At 40.6% G+C, this 25,318-nt stretch overlaps 1 protein-coding gene across 1 annotated transcript; it reads left to right on the top strand.

Annotated features, from left to right (window-relative positions):
* Positions 1-4,367: 4,367 nt before the first annotated feature.
* CRKL (CRK like proto-oncogene, adaptor protein) lies at positions 4,368-22,397 on the top strand. Its single transcript, XM_067306909.1, has 3 exons — positions 4,368-4,865; positions 8,144-8,606; positions 18,414-22,397. The coding sequence occupies exons 1-3, from the start codon at positions 4,552-4,554 to the stop codon at positions 18,546-18,548; spliced, it is 912 nt and encodes a 303-aa protein (XP_067163010.1). The 5' UTR covers positions 4,368-4,551; the 3' UTR covers positions 18,549-22,397.
* The last annotated feature ends 2,921 nt before the right edge of the window (positions 22,398-25,318 follow it).

A 25,318-nucleotide genomic window follows, 5' to 3' on the forward strand; every position in this document is an offset into this window, starting at 1 on the left:
TCTAGCTGAAGTCTAATTGTACCACTTGCAGTGCATTTTACATTTTAACTAGCAGTTCTAGAAAGACCAGTGATACCCTGCAAGTGAAAATGTTTTCTAGACTCTTTCACGATAACAAAAATGTAATGATTCTTTGTCTGGCTTCTATTTCCTTTTCCTATATATACCACTAGAGGGTATTATAAACTATTGCAAATAACCAAGATGATAGGTTAATTTTTGGATTACATGGGAGAATATAAGATATTTGTGAGTAATTATTAAGCTAAAGAAACATCTTGTGATAACTCATGTTTTTATTTTTTCCAACTTCTTCCTATCACTCCTTCAGTGTTTGAATACTGATTGTAGATATTTTCAGGTGATCCCCATTTTTCCTATCCACTAGTCAGTATATGCAATTTTGTGATTGCATTATTTATTAAATGTTGCAGCTGGATGCTGTGCAAAGCAAATCAATATAAGGCTTAGAATGTAGTTATGAGGAAATGACTTTTTCTTAAAGCAGATCATATACCTTAGAGAGAAGTGTTATACTATTTTTTCTATTTTTTTTCAGTCACTGATAAAATACAGCTAAATTACATCAACTAAACATAAGAGCAGGTATTATACATTTTGATTTGGCAAAAATAAAACTTCAGTTGCTTTCACCTCAATAATTTGTCTTCATCTGGGGTGTAATGCGACTGTCCAAAGTTATAGTATGTACTACCTTACGTGCATATATTTTGTTTAGGTAGAAAACAGAGAAGTTTAGCTTGGCTCAAACCAACCTAATCATTTAGCAGTAGCTTGCTTTAGTCTAACAGAGGGAAATTACAGGAGAGACTACGCATTGATATGGTGAGCCATGATTACTATTGATGGCTTTTCCTATCAAGGATGATGCTTCAGGAACCTTGCCTCATGAGCCCAGTGAAACGTTGTATTATCTTAAGATGCACTCATAGGGATTTTAGGCTGATTCTCTTTTTTTATAAAACCTCTGTCTCCTAAATATGTCAGTCTTGCACCTTACAGTAAGAAGCATTCTTTTTTTTACACTGAGTCCTCTAAGACAGTAGTATAGCATAAGACATTGAGGACAGATGGACAATGAATTAAGAAAGCTTTAAAATATTTGTGGTCTGTAAGAGAATAGCCACACAATTCTTCCAGAACTAAGTGATCAAAAATACAAACGCTTAAAACTGCTGATACATTAGAAAGTCCAGAAGAATAATAACTAGGTTTCTTGATGATCTATCTTCCTATTTCCTGCCAGCACAGAGGTAAAGCTGTACAGGCATATTTGTTAGATTTGTAATTAGTGGACTTATATCCTGAACTATTTCAGGCTTCTACATTTGGAGAAGTGATTGTAATTGCCTCAGTTTTTCTTTCATAGTTGCTTTCACTACTATATTTCTTCTCCAGCCACCTACTTCCAAATCCACCATATCCTTTCCCATTTCTTCTTGGTTTAGATTAGGGTTGTTAATTTTGCCGTGGAAGCACAACCTGTACTGGATCTGAAACAAATATGGAGTCTCATTCTATACCCTTGATAGAAGTTTACTCCTCCTTACTTAGAATCCAGCCACATGTACAATTTATTTGTCATTCAGCACAACTGATGGGGGCAGAAGGTTCTGGCGAAAGGAGGAAGCAGCAGCTGGGCATGGGGAAAGAGGGACAGGAACCTTCTCAAGGGAATATTCTGCCAACTGAGTTTTTATTTCATCAGCAGCTGATGCACTTAAGAGATCCCCACCTCCTCAGTGGTGCTGCAGCAACTATTTGACCATGCTCTGAGAGGGTGGAAGCCGCCAGTGGGTGAGACAAAGAGCATAAACCTATTTATATGTAATAAAAAGGAAAAGTGGTTCCATTAAACAGTCCTAAAAATCCATACATTTCTCCACTCTTCCTAGACAAAGAGTAGTTATAGGGATGTAACACATCTAAGATCATTGCCTGTGGTCTAGGAAGCTGATGCCCAGTCTTATCAAGTAATATTAATGATCTTGAACAAGTCACTTTTTTCTCTTAGTGTAAATAGAAGATGGGATCCCTTACCTAGAAGATCTGGTCTGGTTCAACTACAGCTACTGAAACTGAAGCAGGAATTACCTGAAGGGTACATGCAGCCTGCAAGAATGTAGGAGGTCAGAACAGATAATTGTGACAGCTTCTTCCAAACTGAAAATCTCTCTACATTTTAGAATCTTCTCTGGATGAAAAGGCATGTATTTTTTTACTGATTCTGCTGCTAACTTGTGTTTTTTTGTAATTATTTTAAAATGTTGTTTGGTATGTTTTTGCAAATTGAGGTACTATCTTTCAATCTCTACATTTTGGCTGAGGCCACACAGAAAATGATCCAAACCCATTCAAATGATAGAACAAAATACAACAACCTTCATAATTTACTGTAGCCTGTCTACATGTGTTTAAAATTGGCTCTGATTGACAGAAATGAGCACTTAAAGCAGTAGGAGTGCACCAGAGGTATAGCTACTAGGTAAGTCTCCCTAGAAAAGGAAGAATACATAGATGTACAGCTTCAGATGGTATTCTTCACCTTTGGGTCTGCTCAGTTTTGCTAGCACTGCTGTATATGGTTAAACAGCTGTTGTTTTCCACCCAGGAGATGGCTGAACTTCATCGGCTGGTAAAGTGATACCTGTACATGTATTTATGGGCATACTTTAAGATCCTTTCATGTTAGTGATGACATTTTCTTGAACGATTTTGTTTAAACCATAAAAATCCGAGTAGGTAAGTCTTCCATTTTAGATCGTTTGAACTATGCTAAATATCTACAGAGATGGCACTAGCTGCCAATGTAGGAAGAGAAAAAGGTCATGCTGTAACTGAGCTTTCAGGAAAGACAGAGCAGGAAAGAAAAATAGCAAAGCTGGAATAAGCTGGCACATCAGGTCTAGGTGGGCACTTCAGAACAGTCATCCTAAATCCGTTTCTTCATTTGAAATGTTATTTACTCTCTTAAATGCCGCTTAATTTCACATTGCCAGCCCCCAAAGCAAAACGAAAAACAAAATCAAGAACACAAATTAAGCAAAGTCATGAGACTGAGCTAAAATCACAGTTTGTAAAGGTTTATCGCATGCCTGGGGAATTAGGCCTGTTTGGTGCTGTTTATTTTGTCATGCCCTTGCCTATCGCAGCGGGATACGCTAACTACCACTACCAGCCCTCCCAAACTTGAGTCAGATCACGTAGGCCTCGCTGCCAACGCTCCCGCTCCTCATCCGAGGTCGCGGCGCTCCGAGTCCCTGTGCAACTCCAGCAGCTCAGGCTGCAGCGCGGCCGCGCTCGCCCGGCCGGGCCCTGCGCTGCCTGGGCGCTGAGGCCCTTCCGGGGCTTCCTTCCTCTTGGCGGCTGCAACACCATCTTCCCTGCGGGCCCCGCGTCCTCCCGGGCCCCCGGACGGGAAGGGCTTTGCCCCTCTTATCTGGGAGCTGAACCAGCAGAAGCGGCAGGAAGCCGTCTGTCCCCTGCGCTGCCTCGGGGGTTATCTAGATCGGAGGAGACTGTCGCAGTGGCCCCTGCTGTCCTTCTAAAAATCGATTAACAGAACACTAAAACCTCGGGGGGGACGATGGGCACCTCGAGCAGCCCCGGCCGCTTGCCCCGCGCAGGACGAGGCCCCCAGACGGAGCGGGGACGGCGGCTCGGGGCAGGCGGCAGCGGGGCGCTGAGGGGACGGGGGAGGACGGAGGCGCCAAGCGGGCGGCTCCCCCTCAGCCGCGGCACCCCTCAGCGCCAGGGGCGGGTGGGCTGCGCGGGCTCCTGGGGGGGGGGGGCGCTGGGGCGAGGGCTGCCGCCCGCCAGGGGGTGCCCCGTCCGCCCCCCCTTCCTCCCGCCCAGCCGCCCTCCACGGCGCCACCCGCACCGAGGCGCCCGGAGCGCGGGCGGCGCCGGGGGAGGCCTGAATCACCGCCGCGGGGGGCGGTTGGGGAAGGAGGGGGCGCCGCCGCCCCTCCCCCCGCGGCGCGCGGCAGCCCCGGCCCCCGGCGCCAGCGCGCCTGCGCGGGGCGGCGGCGCCCGAGAGCTGCTGCCGCCCGGCGCCGCCGCCATTTTGGTGCTCGGCTCCGAGAGGGGAGGGAACCGGCAGGAGAAAGCGGGAGCCGAGCGCTTCTGCCGCCCCCCCCGGCCCCCTCCCGCTTCTGGCCCCCGCGCCCCGGCAGCGCAGCGGGCTCCCCTCGCGCCTGTCCCTGTCAGCCGCCGCCGCCCCGCGCCGCTCGCCCGGCCGGGCCCGCCGCAGGCCTGCGAGCGAGGCGGGAAGGATGCCCCGCACGCCCCGCCGCTGAGGCAGACTCGGGGCCGCGACCGCCGCGCCTGGCCTGGCCCGCCCCGCCCCGGCCGCTGCTCGCGCTCCTGCTGCCGCCGCCGCCGCGCTCCCCATCGCTGGTGGGCCCTGCCGCTTCCTCCCAGCCCCCGGCCCGCTCCGCCTCCCCGCGCAGGCCTTCCTCCGCCTGGGCCTTCGGGCTCTTCACCTTCCTCCCCCCGCTCCCGCTCCCTCTCCCTTCCCCGCCCGGAGCCATGTCCTCCGCCGCCCGCTTCGATTCGTCGGACCGCTCCAGCTGGTACGTGGGCCCGGTGTCGCGGGCGGAGGCGCAGACGCGGCTGCAGGGGCAGCGGCACGGCATGTTCCTGGTGCGGGACTCGTCCACCTGCCCGGGGGACTACGTGCTCTCGGTGTCGGAGAACTCCCGCGTCTCCCACTACATCATTAACTCGCTGCCCAACCGCCGCTTCAAGATCGGCGACCAGGAGTTCGAGCACCTGCCGGCCCTGCTGGAGTTCTACAAGATCCACTACCTGGACACCACCACCCTCATCGAGCCGGCGCCCAGGTGAGTGCGGCCCGCCCGCCCGCCCGCCGAGGCGGCGCCAGGCCAGGCCGGGGGGCGTCGGGCCCCCTCGGCCCCGGGAGCTCGGCGCCGGCCGCGGGGCGCGCTCGGGAAGCGCCCCTGCACGGCCCTCCTTTGAGCCGGCTGCTAGCAGCAGCCCTCAGCACCCGGATCCCCCCGGCCATTACGAGCTGCTCTTCCAGCTCTGTCGCCTACAGTAACGCGTGTCCTTAGAGAGCCTGCGGGCATATGCAAAGGTACCGCGTACATCTTTACCCCCCCCCCCCCGTAGTTCTCTTGCAATGGGTGTGGCCTTGCTTTGTATCAGCCTCGTCTTGTGGTATTGTCCTTGTGTTCCCAGGGCGATTGAGGACCCAGTTCACAACTCTTCCCGCCGGTGACTGAGATACAACCTCTGAGCTGTCTGTGTGTGTCCGCACTGCTTGGAACAGAAAAGGCCTTTACACTGTTAGACCGCACCACCCTGTTAAGTTAGTTCTGGTGCATTCTAGGACAGCATTTCCCGAACTTCTAGAGTTCACTTCCCCCAAAGAATGGAAGTCATTAATAATTCTCTCAGTCTGGTAACAGCACTGCATGTCTGTATCTGCATACTGCATGCACTACACTAAGAAATGCCGTGCTAGGAGGATGGGAAAATATGACATAGCTATGAGCTCATTCTTTGTCCCGTTCCCAACATGGGACATACCTGCTGCTTGCATCACTAAACTATTTTAGATTTATTGATAAGCTTGTTCCTTACTTTTATGAAACTTTTCTTAGTATCTTATTTCAAAGCTTTTCAGCTTCCTGTACAGAATGGAGTGAAAATAGAAACTAGATAAATACAGATACACACACACAAAAAATCAAATTAGCTCACTACTAAATTCAGCAGTTTAAGATGTTCCTATCATTTGCAGATTAACTAAGTTCTTGAGGAAAAAATTTGACTGAGCTTTTTAATCATGATTTAAGCTGGACTTTAAGCATAATCATGTTCTTAAAGACAGTCACTAATGTCAGAAGTTGACAATATCTTGTCAATTCCAAAACTCAGATGGTCGAAAAACAATCTTTCTGCAGAGCTGTTGAGTGATGCAAGGAATGTGACAAGTCACTAGCTTCTAGAACTCAAAGCTGCTACAAAGTCAGCACAATTGTACTTTGGCTAGAAAGTTGGATAAGTGAAGAATTCACTCATCTTTCACAGTTGTGAGGATGCTTAAGTGGAGCTGCCCAGCATTATGTGCATGTTTAAACTTGTGGATGGTTGGGAGAAGAAAACCTACATTTAAGCAATCCTTATGCTTATCTCAATTCTTGCCTGAATATGGCTGTGCTTTTCTGAAAATAAGAACCTGTTCAGAGTCATGTATGGCAATAACTTCTTTTGCTTTCTCAACCCACTTGAAAACTTGGTGTCAGTGAGCTGAACCCAACTTGCTCACTTCCTACTTACTTAGAATCTTGTGTCAGACATTACAAACATTTCAGAACTATGTCATTTCAAGCTTTTGATTGCATATAGGAATTGATGGTGGTTCTCCTAGCATAGAGACAGATCTGGGATCTTCCCTGCTGTGGACTGACAACCTTTTTAAACAGAGCTACTAATGGGATTGATTAGATGGTTTTGTTCATAGCATAGTTTTTGTTTAAACTCTTAGAAAATCAGTGACATAGTTGATGGTTTAAAATTCTGCTTAAAGGAGACTTCCTGCTTAGAATGAGAGGTAGCATTTCCTGATTTTTTGTTTTTTGAGGTAATGAACTAGACTTCAGAGGGGGCAGGTGTATGCTTCAGAACTGTTATTGCTGTTTCTTCTTTATAAAAAACTTGGCTTTTTTTTTTTTTTAAAGGGAAATACCTTATTCAGGTGCTTACATTCTTGAAGGCTGTTGGTTTTTAATACCATAAAGGACAGTATAAAGAGGTAATTTTCATGATGGGATTTAACAAGTTTCTTTGCGTACAACAATTTTAGCTCCAGGAGATGACATTTTATGCTTACAAAACAGTTGAAAACTGCAAGTTTTCTGTTTGTTTTGTGGCAGTAGTGAGTTTTAACCATTATTGCAGATGTACCTCAGCTCTTGCTTGTGCCGAGTGACTGCTCTCTAAAGTTTTTTTTCCCCCCTTGGCTTTTGCAGGATACCTTAAAGAAGTTATACTCCTGTTTAAGGTTTCTGGAATATCTTTAAAAAAAGTGATGGATACTTAACTTCCAGTCTGTTTTGCAAGCAGCAAAATAAAATTGGATTAGGCTAATTACATGCATTCTTGCTATTGTAACTTAGATAACATTATATGGGCCAAAGCAGATATACTTTGAAGATAATTATAAAAATTATGGTGAAAAGAGATTGCAGTGAAAATAGTTTCATTTGATGAGCAATCAGGTATTCTCACAGTGAAGTGACAGTACTAGACAGATCATGGGCAAAGTGATAAATAGTGATGTGAATAAAGTAAAGGTCATATTGAGGTGAATAAGGCAAAGGAATATTTCTGGATAGTTAGCTTTTTTTACTTCTTATTCTGTTCTTAGCAGTGGGTGCAATATTTTGTATTGTGTTTGCCATGAAGATATCACTTTTAGGTTACTGGTTATTTACATACATAGTAAACAAACTTGAAACAGTAATTATTTTTCTGTTAAAATATAACAACCCCTTGAGAGTTTAAGTTGTATAAATAAGATTAGGGAACTGAATTCAGTGTTACCTTCCAGATTTATTTGGAGAGTCAAGGGGAAAAAGTACCTTCTGAAAACACAGGATCTGCCCAACTCCTTTGTTACAGAAATCAGTTTCCAATATTTAGCATGACTGACTGTCCCCCAAATCCTGCATATAAACTGTAGTTTTTTGTTTTTGTTTTAAACAAAGTACCTGTAGCATCAAAGACAGCACTGGACTTCTAAGCATTAGAAAACTTAACTAATACTTTATCATACTCTCCTCTAGCTTTTGCTCCGTTTTCCACTGTGTTCCCTCAAGTCTGGCATTTAGAGTTACTGAATTCATAAGAGGAAAAATGGATACTGAAGTTCAAAAATATATATATATATATAGGATGAACCTAAGAGGACTATTTAGCTCTCCAGATGTCCCCCCTGCTCCCCAAAAGGTCACTCAAGTCTGTTTCATTTATTTTCTATATATGTGAACATCAATGATTCTCCTTTAATGTGTATTCTGCTGTAAAAACTGGTAGTTACTGGAAATACAAAACAGTAGCTATTGATAATACCAAATCTTTTTTTTAAACTCAGGTATCCAAGTCCACCCATGGGATCTGGATCTGCTCCTACCATGTCCACTGCAGAAGAAAATGTGGAGTATGTTCGGACTCTCTATGACTTTCCTGGGAATGATGCTGAGGATCTTCCATTTAAAAAGGGTGAGATACTGGTAATTGTAGAGAAGCCTGAAGAACAGTGGTGGAGTGCTAGAAACAAGGATGGTCGGATTGGGATGATTCCTGTTCCTTATGTAGAAAAGCTAGTCAGATCTTCTCACGGGAAGCATGGAAACAGGAATTCCAACAGTTATGGTATTCCAGAACCTGCCCATGCTTATGCTCAGCCTCAGACCACAAGTCCCCTTCCCTCAGTATCCAGTACACCTGGAGCAGTGATCAATCCTCTGCCATCAACACAGAATGGACCAGTCTATGCCAAAGCTATCCAAAAAAGAGTACCCTGTGCTTACGACAAGACTGCGCTTGCGCTAGAGGTAAGTTCTTTCCTCTAAATCTCATGGTTTCCAGTTCTTCTTTATAAAATAAGAAATTAAAGTAATTGTTACTGGCTTAGTTGGCGTGGATGACTTCAGATGGAGTCTGCTTATATATGTTAAGGGATTAAGAAGAAGTTCTGTTACATTCTGAGGAAAGATCAACAAAAAAAAATTGCTTCATCTATACCACTTCCCTTTAGAAAAGGATCTAAGTTACTTCAAAACCTATACTTAATTCATCCTAGTTTCTTGCCTGTTGAACAGTGTAAATATGCTGCAGGGGTAGTGAGTAGAATGTATACCTTCTGCTGGGGAAGTAAGTGCTAGTGAAAGGATGACTTTGCTTCTGCACCTAATCTTGGTGAAGGAAAAGGATGTTTAATCACTGCAGTATTCCAGGTTGAAAACTGGCAGTAGCATCCTTCAGAAAAAGGTAAGGATTGCTGGTAAACATACTATCTTTTTCTTGATCCTCAAGTGGAGTATGAGATGCACACAAGTAGCTGGTGCTGAGAGCTGAAATCTGGGCATGTCAGAAATGTAAACAACTGGGGGGGGGGAGAAATCTTCAGAAGTACTTTAATCCCATTTACTTTGGCTTTCAAAAATGGAATTTGAGAAACATTAAGAACTAAATTAGTATTTTTCTAAGATGAAGGGCTGCAGTGTAGCCTCTGTGTTGAGCCTTTAATAACTTCCTATGCTTGCAAACGCACTTATTTTCTTTTTATTAGGGATGCATTAAAAGCTTTAAAGCTTCATTCTTTAAATAGTTAAGAATTCATATTACAATTCTAGTTAAACTGGTATTAAGGACTGATTGCAGCAAGTTCGTAAAAACTTATCTAGAACATTGAGACTATTATTTTAATACTTTGATTATACCCAAGGCTGGTTAAACCATGCTTCAAAACCATCTCACCTGGAACAGCGCTATTGGTTATTGTTCTCAAAGATGAAATTTGAACATGCTAAAAGACTTAAAGCAGCAAATGCAAGGAAGCAAGCAAAGATGCTAGACAGCATTTTAGCAAGTAAAGTAATAGTGGTTTTAAAAATACTTTTGAACTTTTCCTGTTGCTTTTGCTCAGTTAGTTTGCAAGTTAAAGCTGTTTACCTATAGGTAATACTTTTGACTAAAGTTTGAAAGGTTATATGAACTTGCAGTTATTTATAAAAGTTGCCCTCAGTCCCCCCCAACCTCCCCAATTTGTAAAGCCTCTACAGCTGATTACTCTTATGAGGTTAAAAGTTAAAAATACATCACAGGATTTTTCTTGGGTTGTATGAAAGCTAGCAGCCTGTTACTTGTGAACAGTGTGTGAAAAGTCATCATAGGGCAAAGTGTAAAATCAGTGCCAAGTGTACTGTACAGAAGACTCCTGCCAAAACTATTCATGCTTCTGAAAACCGAGCAAGTGTTCGATTTTGTTGTGGTATTAACGTGTCATGGAATTATTTCAGGGAACTTGCTTTGCTGCAGGGTAGCAGGACTCTTGGAGGGATGACCCTCACAAGCCTGATTTTTCTGGCTTGCTATTTAGTAACCTAGTTAATTCTGTCATTTTGGCTACCCTGGTATACTTGTAGGATTAACACTCTGACCAACATGCAGACTTGAATTGCTTTGAAACTTAAAGTTATTGAAATTGAGAAATTTTCTTCCCTTCCACTGAATTCTTCATTGCTTTTTGCCCCATGACTTTGCATCTTCCACTACTAGCACATTTTGTCTATGTAGTCTATTTTTTTCCCCACAGATTTGCCTTGGTCACACTGTGGCTTCTCAAGAGGCTTCAGAAGTAGTGTTCAGTGAACTGATCTACCTTTTAATAAATTGCTGGTTACAGCTTCTCCATACCCATTCATGCATAGAGAACTTTAGCACTCTCATTATAGTAACATTTTTTTGTCATATCTGCTGCTCTTGAAGAATCTCACCCTCTTTTCATGATCTTCATTCTGCTTGCCTAACACTTGTTGGGCGCTGGTGATGTATTAATCCCAACCTTGTCAAGGCCCTACATGTCACTAAACCTGAACCATTTCAGGTCATAGTTCAACATTCTTGAAAATACCAGAGTTTACTTAGACTAGAAACTTATTTTTGTAAGAGCACTGACAGCAGGTAGTGGCAAGAAAAGGACAAGCTGTGGGAATGTTTGGGGGAAGAAAGCTAATGGTGTTCTTTCAGAATAATCACATTTCACAGTACTCTGCATCAGTACAGGTATACTCTAAATCACAGTTTAGCTAGTACTGATAGAAAACCTTATTGATATAATCTAATTATACAGTGATTGATTGTGTAATCCCACTTAAACTGATAAAACAGTATGAAAGCAAAATATCTGTTCACTGGCTTTATGGGGTCAGCACACAAACAGTATTTATGAAGATTAGAATAAAATCTGGAGTAAGTCAGTCTATTGCATTGTAATCTGCTTGACTTCCTTTTAAGTGGAGAAATGTTATTCTCCAGTGTTCAGCTTGCAAATGGGACAAGCTCTTTGCTTGCAAGTCCAATTTTTCTGTCACACACAGTTGTTTAAGAAAAAAGATTCGTAGCCTCTTACAGAGAAGAGGCTTGTTTTGTATGGAAAGTATAATTCAATTATTTAACAAGTTTTTCGTGTGGAAAAAAAGGTAACTTGTCAAAAGTGAGTATTCTATTGAAAAACTTTGTCAAGATCTGTGGGGTTGGATAATGACAATGTTTCACTTTGAAATAGCATTTAAAGTGTGACAGTTTAAGGACAAAGAAAATAGGACTGTGACTGCAGTTTTCCTGTAAGAATACAAGAATGGTTTGATAGTATGGCACCTATTACACTTTAGACTTTATTGGACTAAAATTTTTTAGCATTCATAGTTATATTACTGAAGTGGCTAAAGTCTAGGTGTTGACTGAGTGCTACTGCATTAGATGCTGTATGTTTTTTCTCTAAATTAAGAATTCATAGAGTAATCTGTTTATAGGTTAAAATATAATTTTAAATATAGTAACTATCTCAAAGAGTATACAATTTTAGTGATTTATCTTCTATGGCAGTTGTTATACATATTAATATGGATATCTTCCTGCACCAGTGAACAATTAAGTAAAGCCTATGCTAAGTTAATTGTATTACTAAGATTTGCATATTACTGTTGTCAATTGACTAAATTACCTTGGCAGTTCAGATTTGATGGTTTTTAATGAACTGATTAAATTCTGCAGTTTCTCATTGCAACTTTACAAAGTGTTATTACTAATGTGTAGTATTTTCAAGGATACTGCACAAAGTATTCAGATCTGTTTTTTCAGTCGTTTGCTTCTAGCCAAGAGGCCTAAAAGCTTCCTTCCTTCCTTTTTGATGCTGTAGAGGAAGGAATATGAAAGACAGGAATACAGTGTCCTATATTTTTTGGGACTCTACATTACAGGTTATGTTCTGCTGTTCTTCAGTCCTTTTCTTTGGGAAAACTAGGAGGGAAATCCTATGTTCAAAGGTTATACAGGATACCTAGCACTTTCTTAAAGTGATGAATTTTTTTAAGAGCAGAGATTCCTTGGCACTGTTGCTATGCTGCAAAGTGAAGTCTACCTGAAAGTTTCTCAGTATTAATAATTCTGTAGTTCTGTAGCCAGCCTTTTGAATACAATATGCTTATGAAGCCTTGCATTAAATTGGTATGCATTAACCAGCATATGAAGTCTATGCAGTGTCCCATAGTCCAAGACCTTGCATTCAAAGAAATTGATTGATTGCTAACTTCTGTGCAGTTAAGTTCTTCATGTCCAGCATAGTCAGTAGAGCAACTGATAGTGGATAATTGCCTTAAAAATTATTAAACTCAGTTTTAAATTTAGATTCAGGAAATGAACAACAAATTACAAATTCGCTCAAAATGGAGTGAAATGGTTTAAGGAACCAGAAGACAGGAGACCAGCACAGCAGCAGCTAGGCTTCTATCTGCCATGCATTTAAACAATGGCTATAACATATACTCCAAGCACTGTAATAGCAGCATCATAGACCATTTTGAAGGCAGTAGTAGTCCTGGCATCCATCTCCAGACTTAACATGACAGGATTTCAGGGATTTATATTAGGGAAGTTAAAATTCTGTTTAAACAATCTTAAGACTCTTTATTTTTATTAATAGAGCATCATTATATTTTTAATATCAAGGTCATAATGGTAATGGCTCTTTCAAGACTATACCAGCATTATAGTATTAAGTAGTTTGTTTATGCATGTTGTATCAAATGTGTACTTATATTTGTTTGCTAGTATGGATTGAGTGCATCACTGAAAAGTTTTGGCGAAATAAATATCCATTCACCATAATTATATAACCAACTTATTTCTCTTGAGCTTGTTGCAATTAGGTTACAATTAACTTTCTTCTTCTCAAAAGAAAGTCGAGACAAGTAGGGCAAAGTGTACTAGGAACAGAAATCTCTTAAGAAATTAGGCTACTTTTTTTCCACTAGACAAAGAGCATTGCACTTTTCTTAAATCAAGGAAATGTAGCATTGCTGTGTTAAATGTTAAAATGCATCAGAACCACATGATGAATATTTTGCTTAAAATCTAGACCCTGTACTTGTATAGCTTCAAGTGCTGGTAATGGAGTTCTAGATCTGATAACTGTTGAATTGAAAATGATGCTGATGGCAGGGTTCCTGTATCTGTGCTCTGATGTGCACCAACTTTTCAGTATGCTCCCTTTGAAAATGCAACAGACAATTACTCTGGGGACTTTTGTGTGTGATCTTAATCTTTTTGTGATTTCCTTTCCCAGTCAAATTAAGTTATTTATGGTCCCCATTATGATAACTCTCAGTGCTTCACAATTTAGTATACGTTCACCCTCAATTGTTTGCGGAGTTTGTTTTCAGAAGAAATTGAAGCACTAGGGCTCGCTAAAGTTGCATGAGATCTGTGCCAGAGCAAGAAACATAGTCCAGGCATCAAGTTCCAAGTATTTGTCATCTTAATTAGTCGTTCTTTTTTTATACACAATGTGGATAACCTAGACAAGATCCTGTGCTGCAAAGAGATTTAGTATGGCTCAAGAATGATTGTCTATGTTAAGTTTTCAGTGCTCTGAATTCTGCACAATCCCGACAGCATGCTTAGTAGAAGGAGATGCGCTACCATAATTTGATGAAAAGCAGTACTGTTTCTGTGGTGCTGCAACCTCAATTGTGGCAATTGTCCTAGCTGTACTTGAACTGCAAACCTAGATTGTTTTCCTCTGTTCCTGGATGAGGCTGAATTAATTGGGTCTTCAGTGCTTTTATGCTGCTCTTCTACCTGCTTTAGTGTCTCAAGAATAGTTGAAAGTCTTTCCTCTGGTCTGAATGACTTGATCCTCTGGTTTGGGCGTCAAACTATTATTCTGGCACACAACATCAAAATGGAGGGATAGTAAAGCTGAACAAAGCTGTTTTATCAGCCTTTTGGTTTCTTGGTTTCTTGAATCTGCCAATAGCTAAACACCTGCTACTTCAAAATGTCACTTTGTCATGTTTTTTGTACAACTGAACTCTGCCTCTTTCTTTTTTGTACAACTGAACTCTGCCTCTTTCTTTTGTTTGGCTCAGCCTTTTATCTGTTTGGGACAATCAGATTTCAAGTAATTTCTTACTGTTGAAACTTGTACTTTGTTCTCCACCAGAATGGGCAGCTGGTTTGAACAATTACTTGTTTATTTTTTAGCACTAATGCTGGTGCTACAAAACAAAGTTAGTTGTGACACCAACTAGAATTAAAGACCGAGGTTCAACTCCTTATGAATTCCAGATAGCAATATGATTTCTATAACTATTGACCCAGTGGGCTAAAGGGATGGTTTAGAGTTCTAATGCATTTTTATCTCCTTGAACATGTTATAGAACTCAATCAGCCATAGAACTATTAACATACAATCGTTGTTGGAATATCTGTAAAATTCAAGTAGAATTAACTGACTGTGGCGGAAATGGCATGCAGCACACCTTCTTTGCAATGTATGAATCAGCTTCAGATAGAAGACAGGTATGGAAGAGTCTAGAGTGAATGAAGTAACCTTTTTGATTGGCATGTTCCACAACTTATATTTCCCCAGGATTTTTGAATTCATGCTGTAACAGGGACATTACGAGAGGGTGCTATCTAAAAATACATTTTGATGTTATCATTTGGGTGGAGCCAAATGGCTGCATTTCAGAAGAATTACTCATTTCAATAGTTAATACTTCCATCCAGTGATGCTGGCATGGCATGCTTTACAAGTGAATTAACTTATCCAAGAGATGCTGAGACTAAGGAAACATTGTGCTAATTTATAGATAAGGACCATGAGCTGTCCAGTCATACAGGAAGTCTGTGGCAGAGATGAGAATAGAACCAGGTCTTCTGACTGGGTCCTGTGCCTAATCATAAGACAGTCCTTCTAACTGCCTTGAAGTGTTGTCTGAAAAAATAGCGTGCTTAACTTTAAGTGAGAAATCATACCTCAACCTGACCAAATTGTAGAGGCTTTAGGAAGAATTTACCAGATACTGCTTTTAGCTAGTATACGGGGGGGAAAATGCACAGAGAAACTACTTGACCAGATTCTTTAAAACATTGTCAAAATACAGGTCTTTAACACGAGATCCAAGACTTGCTCTGTCATGACATCAAGGTTCCTTCCCATCATCTTGTTTCAACATTCTGTTTCATTGAGTCCCCTCAAGGCAACTGCATTATTATTATTATTTTTTTTTTTTTTACATAGTATAGCACAAAAGGATACTAAAAAACTTTCACTTAAAATTTACTCTCCTAATGCTGCCTGTTATATAAAAGTATTTTTGGAGAGTCTTGTCTCAGCTAGCACTCCTTAATGGCAAATACTGACTTTTAGCAACTTTGCCCGCTTTGCACTGTAAAGAACATTTTACATTGTTAATCTGCATGGCAGTTTATTGCAAGATGACAGACTTCTATTGTAAGTATTTTTTTCTTCCAGAGAGATAAGACTTCAAAACCTATTCAAGTTGTAGAAGTCATTCAGAATCAAATTGAAGGATAACTTTCTAGAACTTGAAAAATAAATAATGGATTGATCTCTACAGCACATGAGCAGAATTAAATTATCAGGTGCTCAGAAAATGCAAGTCTATGTTTTTGATCCAATGTACTGCATAGAGGTTTTTTTCTTCTGCAAATAAAGTTGAAGTGGTTCAGAGTGGACTGGCTTTATGGTATGGTACAAATGCAGTTAACTGCTGTGATTTTGGATGTGTATTCTTGAACTTGAGCCTGAAACCTGGAACTTGGATCAGTCTTCAAGGTTTATTTAAATCTAGCAATGAGCATTTATAGATGTTATTAGCCTTTTCCTAAAGGGACATTTGTTAGGTTCCTGTTTAAGTCTTATTATTAAATCTTTGTCTAGCCTTTCCATTTTGTGCAAAGTCTCACAAGTTGTGCTTTTTATCAAATACACATTTAAAGCATTAGAATTGTTCCAAGTGTGACAATTTTGAATTTCTGTAAGGAAGGGGAACAAAACAACAGTAGTGGGGAAAACACATTTTGCTTAAACGTCTAATTTCATTCTAACGTACAGCATAAAGCTTAAATCTCTGGAAAGCATTTCAAAGTGTTAGATTCTCTTATTTATTTTTAAGAAGAGATAGTATGATGAGTGACTGCCTAGGAGTTTATTACAGCATCTTCAATTTCACTTAAGGATTCTCGCTTCTGAATGATTTTTCAAAAAGTATCTATTGAAATAACAGTAACTAGTTTAAACAGGCTTCAGATCATCTAGTGGCATGCCTTCTGCAAAATATTTTGTGAACTTTTTTTTTCTTCCTCTTTAACAGAAAATATACAGGTCTTATCTAAAAAAACAAGTTTGTCTAAGGCCCTTGGCCAAGGTCCTTAAACAAGCTTCATCAGTTCTGAACAGTAAGAGTATTTAGATAATTTAGACAATGTTACACCTACTGTATCAAGACTAAAATCTAGTTTTTCATAAATTAGAAAATCAAAGCTAGTTGTCTTTGGATTTTACATAACTAGCTTGGTAATCTAAAAATTCATCTACAGAGAACTTTGTTCACTGTAAGCTAGTGTTCAGTTCACTGAGGCAGCTTTATTGGCCAAGTAAAAGTAACATTTGGAAAATACTTTTTACTCATAGTACAGAAATATGCTATGTGATCAGACATCTAAATGTACCTTTTGACATCTCAGACATCTAAATTCACCTTTGTGAAAGCTTTGCAAAGTTTCAGTTGGCAGTAGTTACTAGTTGGGACTGAATTTTGCCAGGATAAATAATTCTGTAAATCTCAATCTGAGCTTTTATTCTTTGATGTGACTCCTTGTGCTTACTCCTGATGCAACAGGGTTATCTCTACTCCTTCTTCCTATTTTCTGGAGTCCATTTTACTCAATACTTTTTTTTTTCCCCTTCTTTAAATTGTCTCTGATAGGTGCTTTCTAATAGGACTCAGTTAAACTGACTTACTTTAACATTGTGTTGAATAGTCAAGAACTCTCAAGATTTCAGGTTTTGCTGGGCATTTGAGAAAGCTCTGAGTAGAAGAAAGCATAAAATTAGAACTGCATCAATTGATTCCTGAATTTTAAGAGTGAAAGCTTCTGCTGTTACACTGGTCTTCATCCTGACCCAAGAAAGTGGAGAGCTTTTTGTAGACATGCAGATGTCTGTCAAACCCCAATTCTACAAAATACTGGAAAACTTGAGATTGGACCTAGAATGGGCAAGAAACTTAAGAACTTTTGGCTCTTGGTCACAGGTTGGCTCTTCCTTTTATGCAATTATTCATTAGTTGCTAATGTTGCTTTTCTAATATTTACTGCAGTTACCACATAGATGCAATTAAGTAAACAGGAAGGGAGGCGTAAATTTTGAGAGCTGCTACAATAGACCACATGTTCAGCTATTCTGAAGCATTCAAGTACTAGGAATATTCAAGGAAGAAGTGGACTTTTTAGCTAATTTATACACTACTCGTTATGTTGGATATTCCGCTTCATAAGTTGTTCTAGTTTGAATGAAAAACAGGCTTTGAATAACAGAAGAGTAACTTCTCACTGTTTGGACTGACATTTTTGCTTTGTCAGAATTGAGCTCTTCTCATCTTTCACCACCAATAGGAAGAGACATGGTTATGGTAGGAAAGGTCTGACATGTAATTGCTCCTGTTCCAAATTCTCCAACAGGAAGTAGAGGTGAAAACAGTGAATAAAGCTAGAATCTTAGTATCTAATGCTTAATAAAAATTGTTTGAGATTGCTTTTGCTGGCTTAGGAAGTGTATCATTTTAGATAACTATAGAAGCTTCTTAGATAGTGATACTCAGAACTAAGAATTGCCATAAGAATTTCTCTGAAAAATCTAAATTTCTTTTTAAATTAGCCCACTAATGCTGAAACCAGTATGAGTACTGTGCTCCTTTGAATGAAAATTGCATCTCATTATTGATGATAGCCTTAGCGGTGTCAGTTTATACTAACCTAGACATATTGCATAAAATTGTATGCTTTCCTGTTGGAAAAGGTGTAGTTCAGTAATTTGTGTGAATGTAAATAAACATTTAAGACTTTCTTTTTGAAGAGTGCAGGCAAAGTTGTATCTAGCAACAGAATTTTGGTGTTTTAGCTCAGTAAAAGTAACTTTCTTTCCCTTTGAAACCTACACCAAAAAGTGTTTTTTCTTTAATGCAGTCATGTTTGTTGTTCCTCTTGATTTGATTTGTATGTGTCAGAGAAAAGATTCCCATATGTGATAATTTTTTTTAATTACGCAGGTCGGAGATATTGTGAAGGTTACAAGGATGAATATAAACGGTCAGTGGGAAGGAGAAGTCAACGGTCGAAAAGGGCTGTTCCCGTTCACGCATGTCAAAATAATTGACCCTCAAAACCCAGATGAGAACGAATGATTCCCTTTGCCTGATTCACACTGCTGCTTCATTTTCCTGGCTATCATTAGCATTGTTTGAGGTGGAATGATGACTTAATGGCACATTGCTAGCATTGCCCATTTTCCAGCTTGCTGCAGTTTGACAGTTCTTTTAATATACGTTTGGAATACATTACAACTGAAGTCACTGCCTGACCTTCATACCATAGTTGCATCATCCAGAATATAGTTTCACTTTTAGAACTATATTGGGCCTTAAGCTGGAGAAGACTGAACCATACAGATATATAGGAGACAAGTATGGGGTGGGGAAAAAAAAAAAAAACCTTTCCTGTTGAGACTTCCATGGACTTGTTCTGGCATACTCAGTAAGAAGAGCCCTAATCTTAGATCAAACATAGAACTTGTGCATTACTGTCCAACAAAAAGCAACAACAAAAATGCAATTTTAGGACTGAAGACGACTTAGTTTTAAGAGAACCTGTCCTAAGGTAGTATATTCAAGATAATGGTCTCTTAAGGACAATAATTGAAGCTTATGTATTCTAAGCAGTTGTATTAGAAGCTGCTCTTTTGTGATAACTCTTAAGCTTGTTGTTGACCTTCCTGAAACAGTGTGTGTTAAATGCAAATAACCATTGATTGAGCTGCGTTGAAGCCAAGACATTTATTTATAAGGAAACTTAGGAGGAGTTGATACTTGTAGCCTGTTTTTGACATACTTAAAGCATTTCTGTTGACTTTGCAAGCACTAACTGTAGAAAATGAGCTTTAAAGGGAAACACTTAGGCCTGGTCTACACACAGCTCTTCTGCAATGTTAAAGCATAGTTTTACTAAAATAGAACTGCTCATCACCAAGCTGTTGCTTGGTAGACAGATTGATCAGATTGCCATGGTATGGAGAAGTAGGAAAGGAGTGCTGCAGAATTTTATAAATACTGATAAAATCCTCATGTTTAAACATAAAACCTTTTACACCCATTTCTCTGCAGGTTCCCCTCTCTCTAAAGTTTCCTAGGGATGCCAGCCCCAGCTTGCTGAAGGCTCCTTTTCAAACACAGTACCTTTTTCCCAGGGTGTCACCATGTCTCTTTGCTTCTTCTCTAGCACCACTTTCTTCTTTTCTTTCTTGCTTGTATCACAAATCCCCTGCATGTTGCCATCCATTCCCCCTCCCAGCTGGCTTGGCTCTGACTTATATCAGCCCCAGATCCCTCCCACTCCCAGCATCCCCTAAAAAGTGGCTAATTGGAGTCAGCTGCCTGGGTTCCCCCATGTGGTAAATTTAGGCTCAGGTTGGAGGAGGCCACAAAGGTGTCTGTTACCAGTATAGGGGTTCTTCCCCCTTTTTCTGTGCTTCAGGTGTACTGCTGTAACTGTATCTGCAGGAGGGATTTATATGGCTGCAGCTGCATGAGAACAGTTAAAGCCATGCAGCTTAAGTCCTTAACCTGCATACAGGACATGAAAGCTTAGGTGCAGTGGCATTTTTTGCCTTCTTCTTTGGCGTGTTTTCTAGGTGAACTGGAATGCTCTTTTAAAAAATAATTGAACACTGAATTAACAGAATACATGTGTATGCAAAGACTGTAATTACGAAACCTCCCTTTTCAGACATTCTGGTTAAAGAAAAATATCTGTTGCAAAAGCTGACAGTAAAGCAGCTGCCCTGATGTATTCATTTTTCAACTTTTGAAGGCTGTCAATTATAGCAAAATTAGAAAGTACAGATACCTGCAGACTTTTACCATTTGTTATATCAAATTATATAAAATTTATCATCTTAAGTTTCTGCATGTATTCTTGTTGATTTGGGTCTCTTGATCCTAATAAAAGCAAGTTGTTCTTAGCTTCATATTGAAGTGCCGTAAGATCCTTAAATGGGAGGCACTGAAGAAATGCAAAAATGGCATTTACAACAAGAGATTTAAAATGCGGTTTTAAAGAAAAGTTCCTCATTTCATCTATTAGCTATTTTCTGTAGTGTTGATCAAGTGGCTGACAGTCTAGAAGTTCTTGTAGAGCATTTTACTGCCAAATTAACTGTGAAGTAGAGTAGCATTGACTGAAGTGTTTGGTGCTGTAAGAATAATTCTTGACAATAGGCATTGACAGTTTGTCTTGCAATGAAAAGCTATGCAGCTATCTTAACTGAAGAAAGTCATTCTTATTCCATGCCCCGACTCCAACTATAAGTTTACTACATAGATTGTACTACTGAAAGTCATCTTGTGAATACAGAAACTGCACTAAGCTCAGTCTACTGCAGAGAAATCTTATTTCAGACCTGACCTAGTTATAGGCAGCTCTCTTCAGAAGACTGATTGTACAATTCTTCCTTTGCCTATTAAAGTCCATAAGTACTGTGAGATTTGAGATCTTACAGCTTTTTAACGTGGATTATTTTCACTAAAATACATAGCTTGATGCTTCTCCTCATTGAATAGGGTATACACTTTGAACACAAGCATTGTTTTACATTAATTAAATGTTCTGATGCTGCAGAAAAGCAAAACATTTTCCTTCAAAACTATGCAAAATTTGTGTATAGTGGCATCTGATGCAAAGATAAGAATTCTTAAATTTCTGTGAACCTGGTTTTGGGCCACTGATGAGTAGTGTTTCTCTGGGTAGCAGAGGTGTGGTTCGCTGATGTTACATGTGGTTTAAATGTAGCATACTGAACAGGCTAAGCTGACTGTAAACGTGCATCAAAAATGTCCTTGCTATTTTACTATAAGAAGACAAGTATTTTCATATAAAGACTGCATTTGATCAGTCTGTGTTTCTCTTTGAAGGACTCTGGTTTCTCAATCACTTGTTGCTTGCTTACATATGTGCTGTCTGTTACTTTATGAAGCCTTTTAAATTTGAGTGATAACCTATCAGTGTAAATGTTCCTTGGGAGTATAAGGTATACTTATATGAAGCATGAGAGTCTATCAAGTGATGGCTTCAATCTATGCACCATTAAAGTTGTTCATGCTTTTGAACTAGCAGCTGGTTTAATTACCTGGTGCCACATAGTTAACTATCATGAAAGGCTTACTGTTTGACTTCCTCCTGTTGTGTACATGTGTAAATATACATTGAAGCCTCTGACCAGTCTGAAAGTTTAAATGAAAACTGTTTTAATCAGTGTCCATCACTGGATAAGCGCTAATTTAATTCATGATTGTTTACAAATTGGGAAAGAATAAACAAAAGGGAATATCCTGTTTGGGTTGGGGCTCTGAAGAGCCCGAGCATTATTTTTGTAAAGGGAAAAACAGCATTCTTTGTGCCATTTCATGTGCCTGTAATGTAATTTTTTATATTGTATTAACATCCTGGGAATGAGTGGGCTGCCTTTGTTTTCTAGTCAAGTTTCAAAGCGTTTTTCTCAATACCTGCATTTGAAAGTGAGACCTGCCTAAAAGACTGCCTTTTGGGACCAGTGAAAGCATTCTTTTATAGTTGTCATTTTCTGTTTACTTGTGTTAAATGAAAATGTGTTTGGGGACAAGGAAACAATTCTTGCAGTGGGAAAGGTGGCCTTGTATTTGAGACAGTCTTCACTGTGTAAACTTTAAAACACAATATGTAATTTAAAGACCATGAACTTCAGGCAATAATATTGTGTAAGCTTTTAAAGTTTATTTTGGGGATCATAGCTTGTTTTATTTTTTGTGCTATAAAATTAACAGTATTAAATAATTATATTCTTAGAATATGTGGAGTGTCTTTTCTTAAGATTAGTGCCTTTTTAATTTCTTACTCCACTTATTTCATAGAACTGGTCCCAACATCAAGCCACTGTGGGTTTTTTTTTTTTCAGTGCCCTGTTTGTACAGTCTAAATAAAACTTGCATCAACTTACAGTATTACTTGTTGTCTTTAGTCTTAAAACTTTTTTAATATTAGCAGAGTATTTAAATTCTTACTCTGTCCTTAATATGGCCTGCTTTGTTGGTAAATGAGAAGGCTCACTAAAGTTTTCCAGAATCAGTGCAAGAGTTAAGCAGGGGAAAACACTGTCTTCAGAGTGAGTGATACTCCCATATTCCATCCATGTGCCTCTGTTCTCAGACTACTGCTGCGCTTTGGAGGTGCGCGTGGGAAAGCCCCATCTCTGTTTATAGGGGTTATCGCTCTTTCCCCCACCTCATACCCAACCCTCGAGTGCTCTTCTTGTCACTGTACTTAGCTCTGCTCCTTTGTGGAGGCTTTTAAAGGCCTCTGTAGAAATCATAACCTTCTTTTACTGTGACAGGTTCACTTGACTGTGCATATAAGAATTACTGGTTTATGTGTATATTGTTATAAATTTATCTTAATTTTTGTTTGAGTAAAGGCCTAACTGATGCACACAGAGGAAAACAGAACAGCTGGCATTTTAGCCACTGCTGAAGCTGTCAGCATAATGCAGTACCCACTTCTGTGGATCAGAAACAGGAGGCCTGCTTTTTTTGGTGTTGTTTTTTTGCAGTCAATTTAGATCAAGAATAGCAATAACTAGAACTTTTTTTTTTCTTTTTTTTTAATATTTGGTATCATTCAGTTAAATTTGTAACAGTACATTGGAACTTGAGATGATCCTATGTAGGAGAAAAACTTAAGAGGAACATCAGACACTATTAACTGCTGCAAGCGAGAAGTATAAAAAGCTTGCATTGTTTTCCAAGCCTCTCTTTGTGGGTACAATACAGTCTAGTATTTGTCTTCTCTGAAGTATAGATTTCTATGATATTTTTAATAAAAGTTCACAGCCAACTATACATAGTGTCTTATGGACAAATACTCACATTTGACATGCATCATTTCTTCAAAGAACTATTAGTATTTCAGGTGCACAAGCAAGTACAGGTAAAGTGCAGCTGGTAGGTTTGGGAACCCTTGTTTCACATTATTTTGCATGCCTTTAGCTTGCTAGCAGGAGAGGGAAGCGTTAGCTGTTCACTACGACAGCTTCTCATGACATCTGACGTAGCTCTTGCTTTGCTAATTATGCTGCAAGAAGCGTCCCCTGCTAACACCAGCAGTGTTTCCTGCAAACTAAATTACAAGCACGGGTGCCTAAACAGCATCACTCCTGTTTGGGGTAAGACGCGTGCAACACAAGCGAACGTAGGTGCCGCACATCCTTCTAATGAAAGGGCAGGCCATGAACCATCAACTGACCGAGAATAGTGACCTTGTTTTTGTTCTGGATACTTCTAGACTTCCTCCGATACTAAACTGAAGCTTCTACATACGTTTGTATTAGGCAATGGGAGATGAAGCACTTTCTTAACCAGAAGTTTTGGGGAAGTTAATTATAGCAGTGTTCTGTGCAGGAGAGTTGCCCCCCCCATTTCTGCCTCTAAACGCATCAGCTGTCAGTAAATGTAGATCTGTGCTACTAGTCATATGTGAGGCCACAAAAAAATAAAATCTAGATTTTTTTTCATGATACCCTGCATGTGCTAGAAACAGCCTGTTCTAGCTGTTGAGCTAGGAGTGCGTTGCTGTACTGTGGCAGATTGTGATTATCCGGCAGGACAGATTACGAAGCTCGAGCAGGCTGCAGCAGCCAGGACTGTGATGTGTCTCAGCATGCTGAAGTGCAGGCTGCTTCCTGCCTGCCCTCCGCCAAATCCTCGGAGCACATGCTTTCCTCTGTCGGTAACTGAGCCGGGCCTCCCGGTGGCTGACTTCCTACCCCCGAGGCTGACCGGGCTCAATTTCCAGGTGGACACCACTGCTCTTAATTCACTTTTGCACGGACTGGCACAGCCAGCCCTCCCTGCAGTCAGGAGCCAGGGTTTGTAGCGGCAGTGCCCAGCATAGCAGCTACCTAGAACTCCAGCAATACCCAAGTCTACTCAGCAGAAAGTCAAAGGTAAAGCGAAACAAGCACTAAGTCAAGCTGAGTTTATTGCTGATTATGGCCAGCTAGGTTTACCTGTGCACAAAGTTTTACTAGTTTAAATTTAAACCAGTTAGGTCAGTCCAAACAACAAGCAGCCTAAGCCTTAATTTTAAGGTGCAAGCTAGCTGCAATGAGCTGGGCTTGCCAGTTTGTCACCCTCATTTATTTAATTAAACCAGTGCAATAGTAAACACACCTTTAGATTCAACCAAATGTTTGCCTGCTTGAGCTTACACCAACAGAAAACATGTTTAAATGCACTGAAATAAAATACTGTTACCACAAATCACCAGGGCTATTATAACAAGTAATTTTTTTAACATGCTTTAGGATGAGTGCAACTTCTGCGTGTAGAAAAGCTCCTAGGGTTCAGCTTCACCCACAGGGCTGGCTCACCTTGGAGCAGCTGTAACGATTTCTGTCCCTGAGTGGGTCCTCTGCCTTTTTTTAGAGGGAGCTCAGCTGCTCTCAGAGCAGCTGTTGAACCACAAGCTGCAGCTCAGTGTACTAAGGTAAGGCAGGTCCAATTTCAGGTTACCTTAATACCCAGCGCCGTAAGCTGTGACAGTCACTGTGCAAACAGCTGAGCCCTCCTGCAGCAAGCGCGGGAGGCCAAGAGGGACGGGCGGGCAGCAGGGAAAGGAGCTGCCACAGCTGTCCCAAAGGCGCCGCCTGCTCCGAAATCTGAGCCCTGAGAGCTGCCTACAAGCAGAAATTGCATCAATTACTGTAAATCATTAACACACACTGTCGTGCACCCACCTTGAGCCAGGTTAGCAACAGGCTGCGCCAGCTGGAGCGCCACGAGGCCTGGGACACCTCCGTGGCCCGGACTGAACCCGCAGCGCCCATCGCTGGGACGCAGCCCTAAGGCCACCGGCCCCGGGGCGCCGCTTG

This window comes from Apteryx mantelli, chromosome 17 (assembly GCF_036417845.1).
Source record: "Apteryx mantelli isolate bAptMan1 chromosome 17, bAptMan1.hap1, whole genome shotgun sequence".
Classification (NCBI taxonomy): domain Eukaryota; kingdom Metazoa; phylum Chordata; class Aves; order Apterygiformes; family Apterygidae; genus Apteryx; species Apteryx mantelli.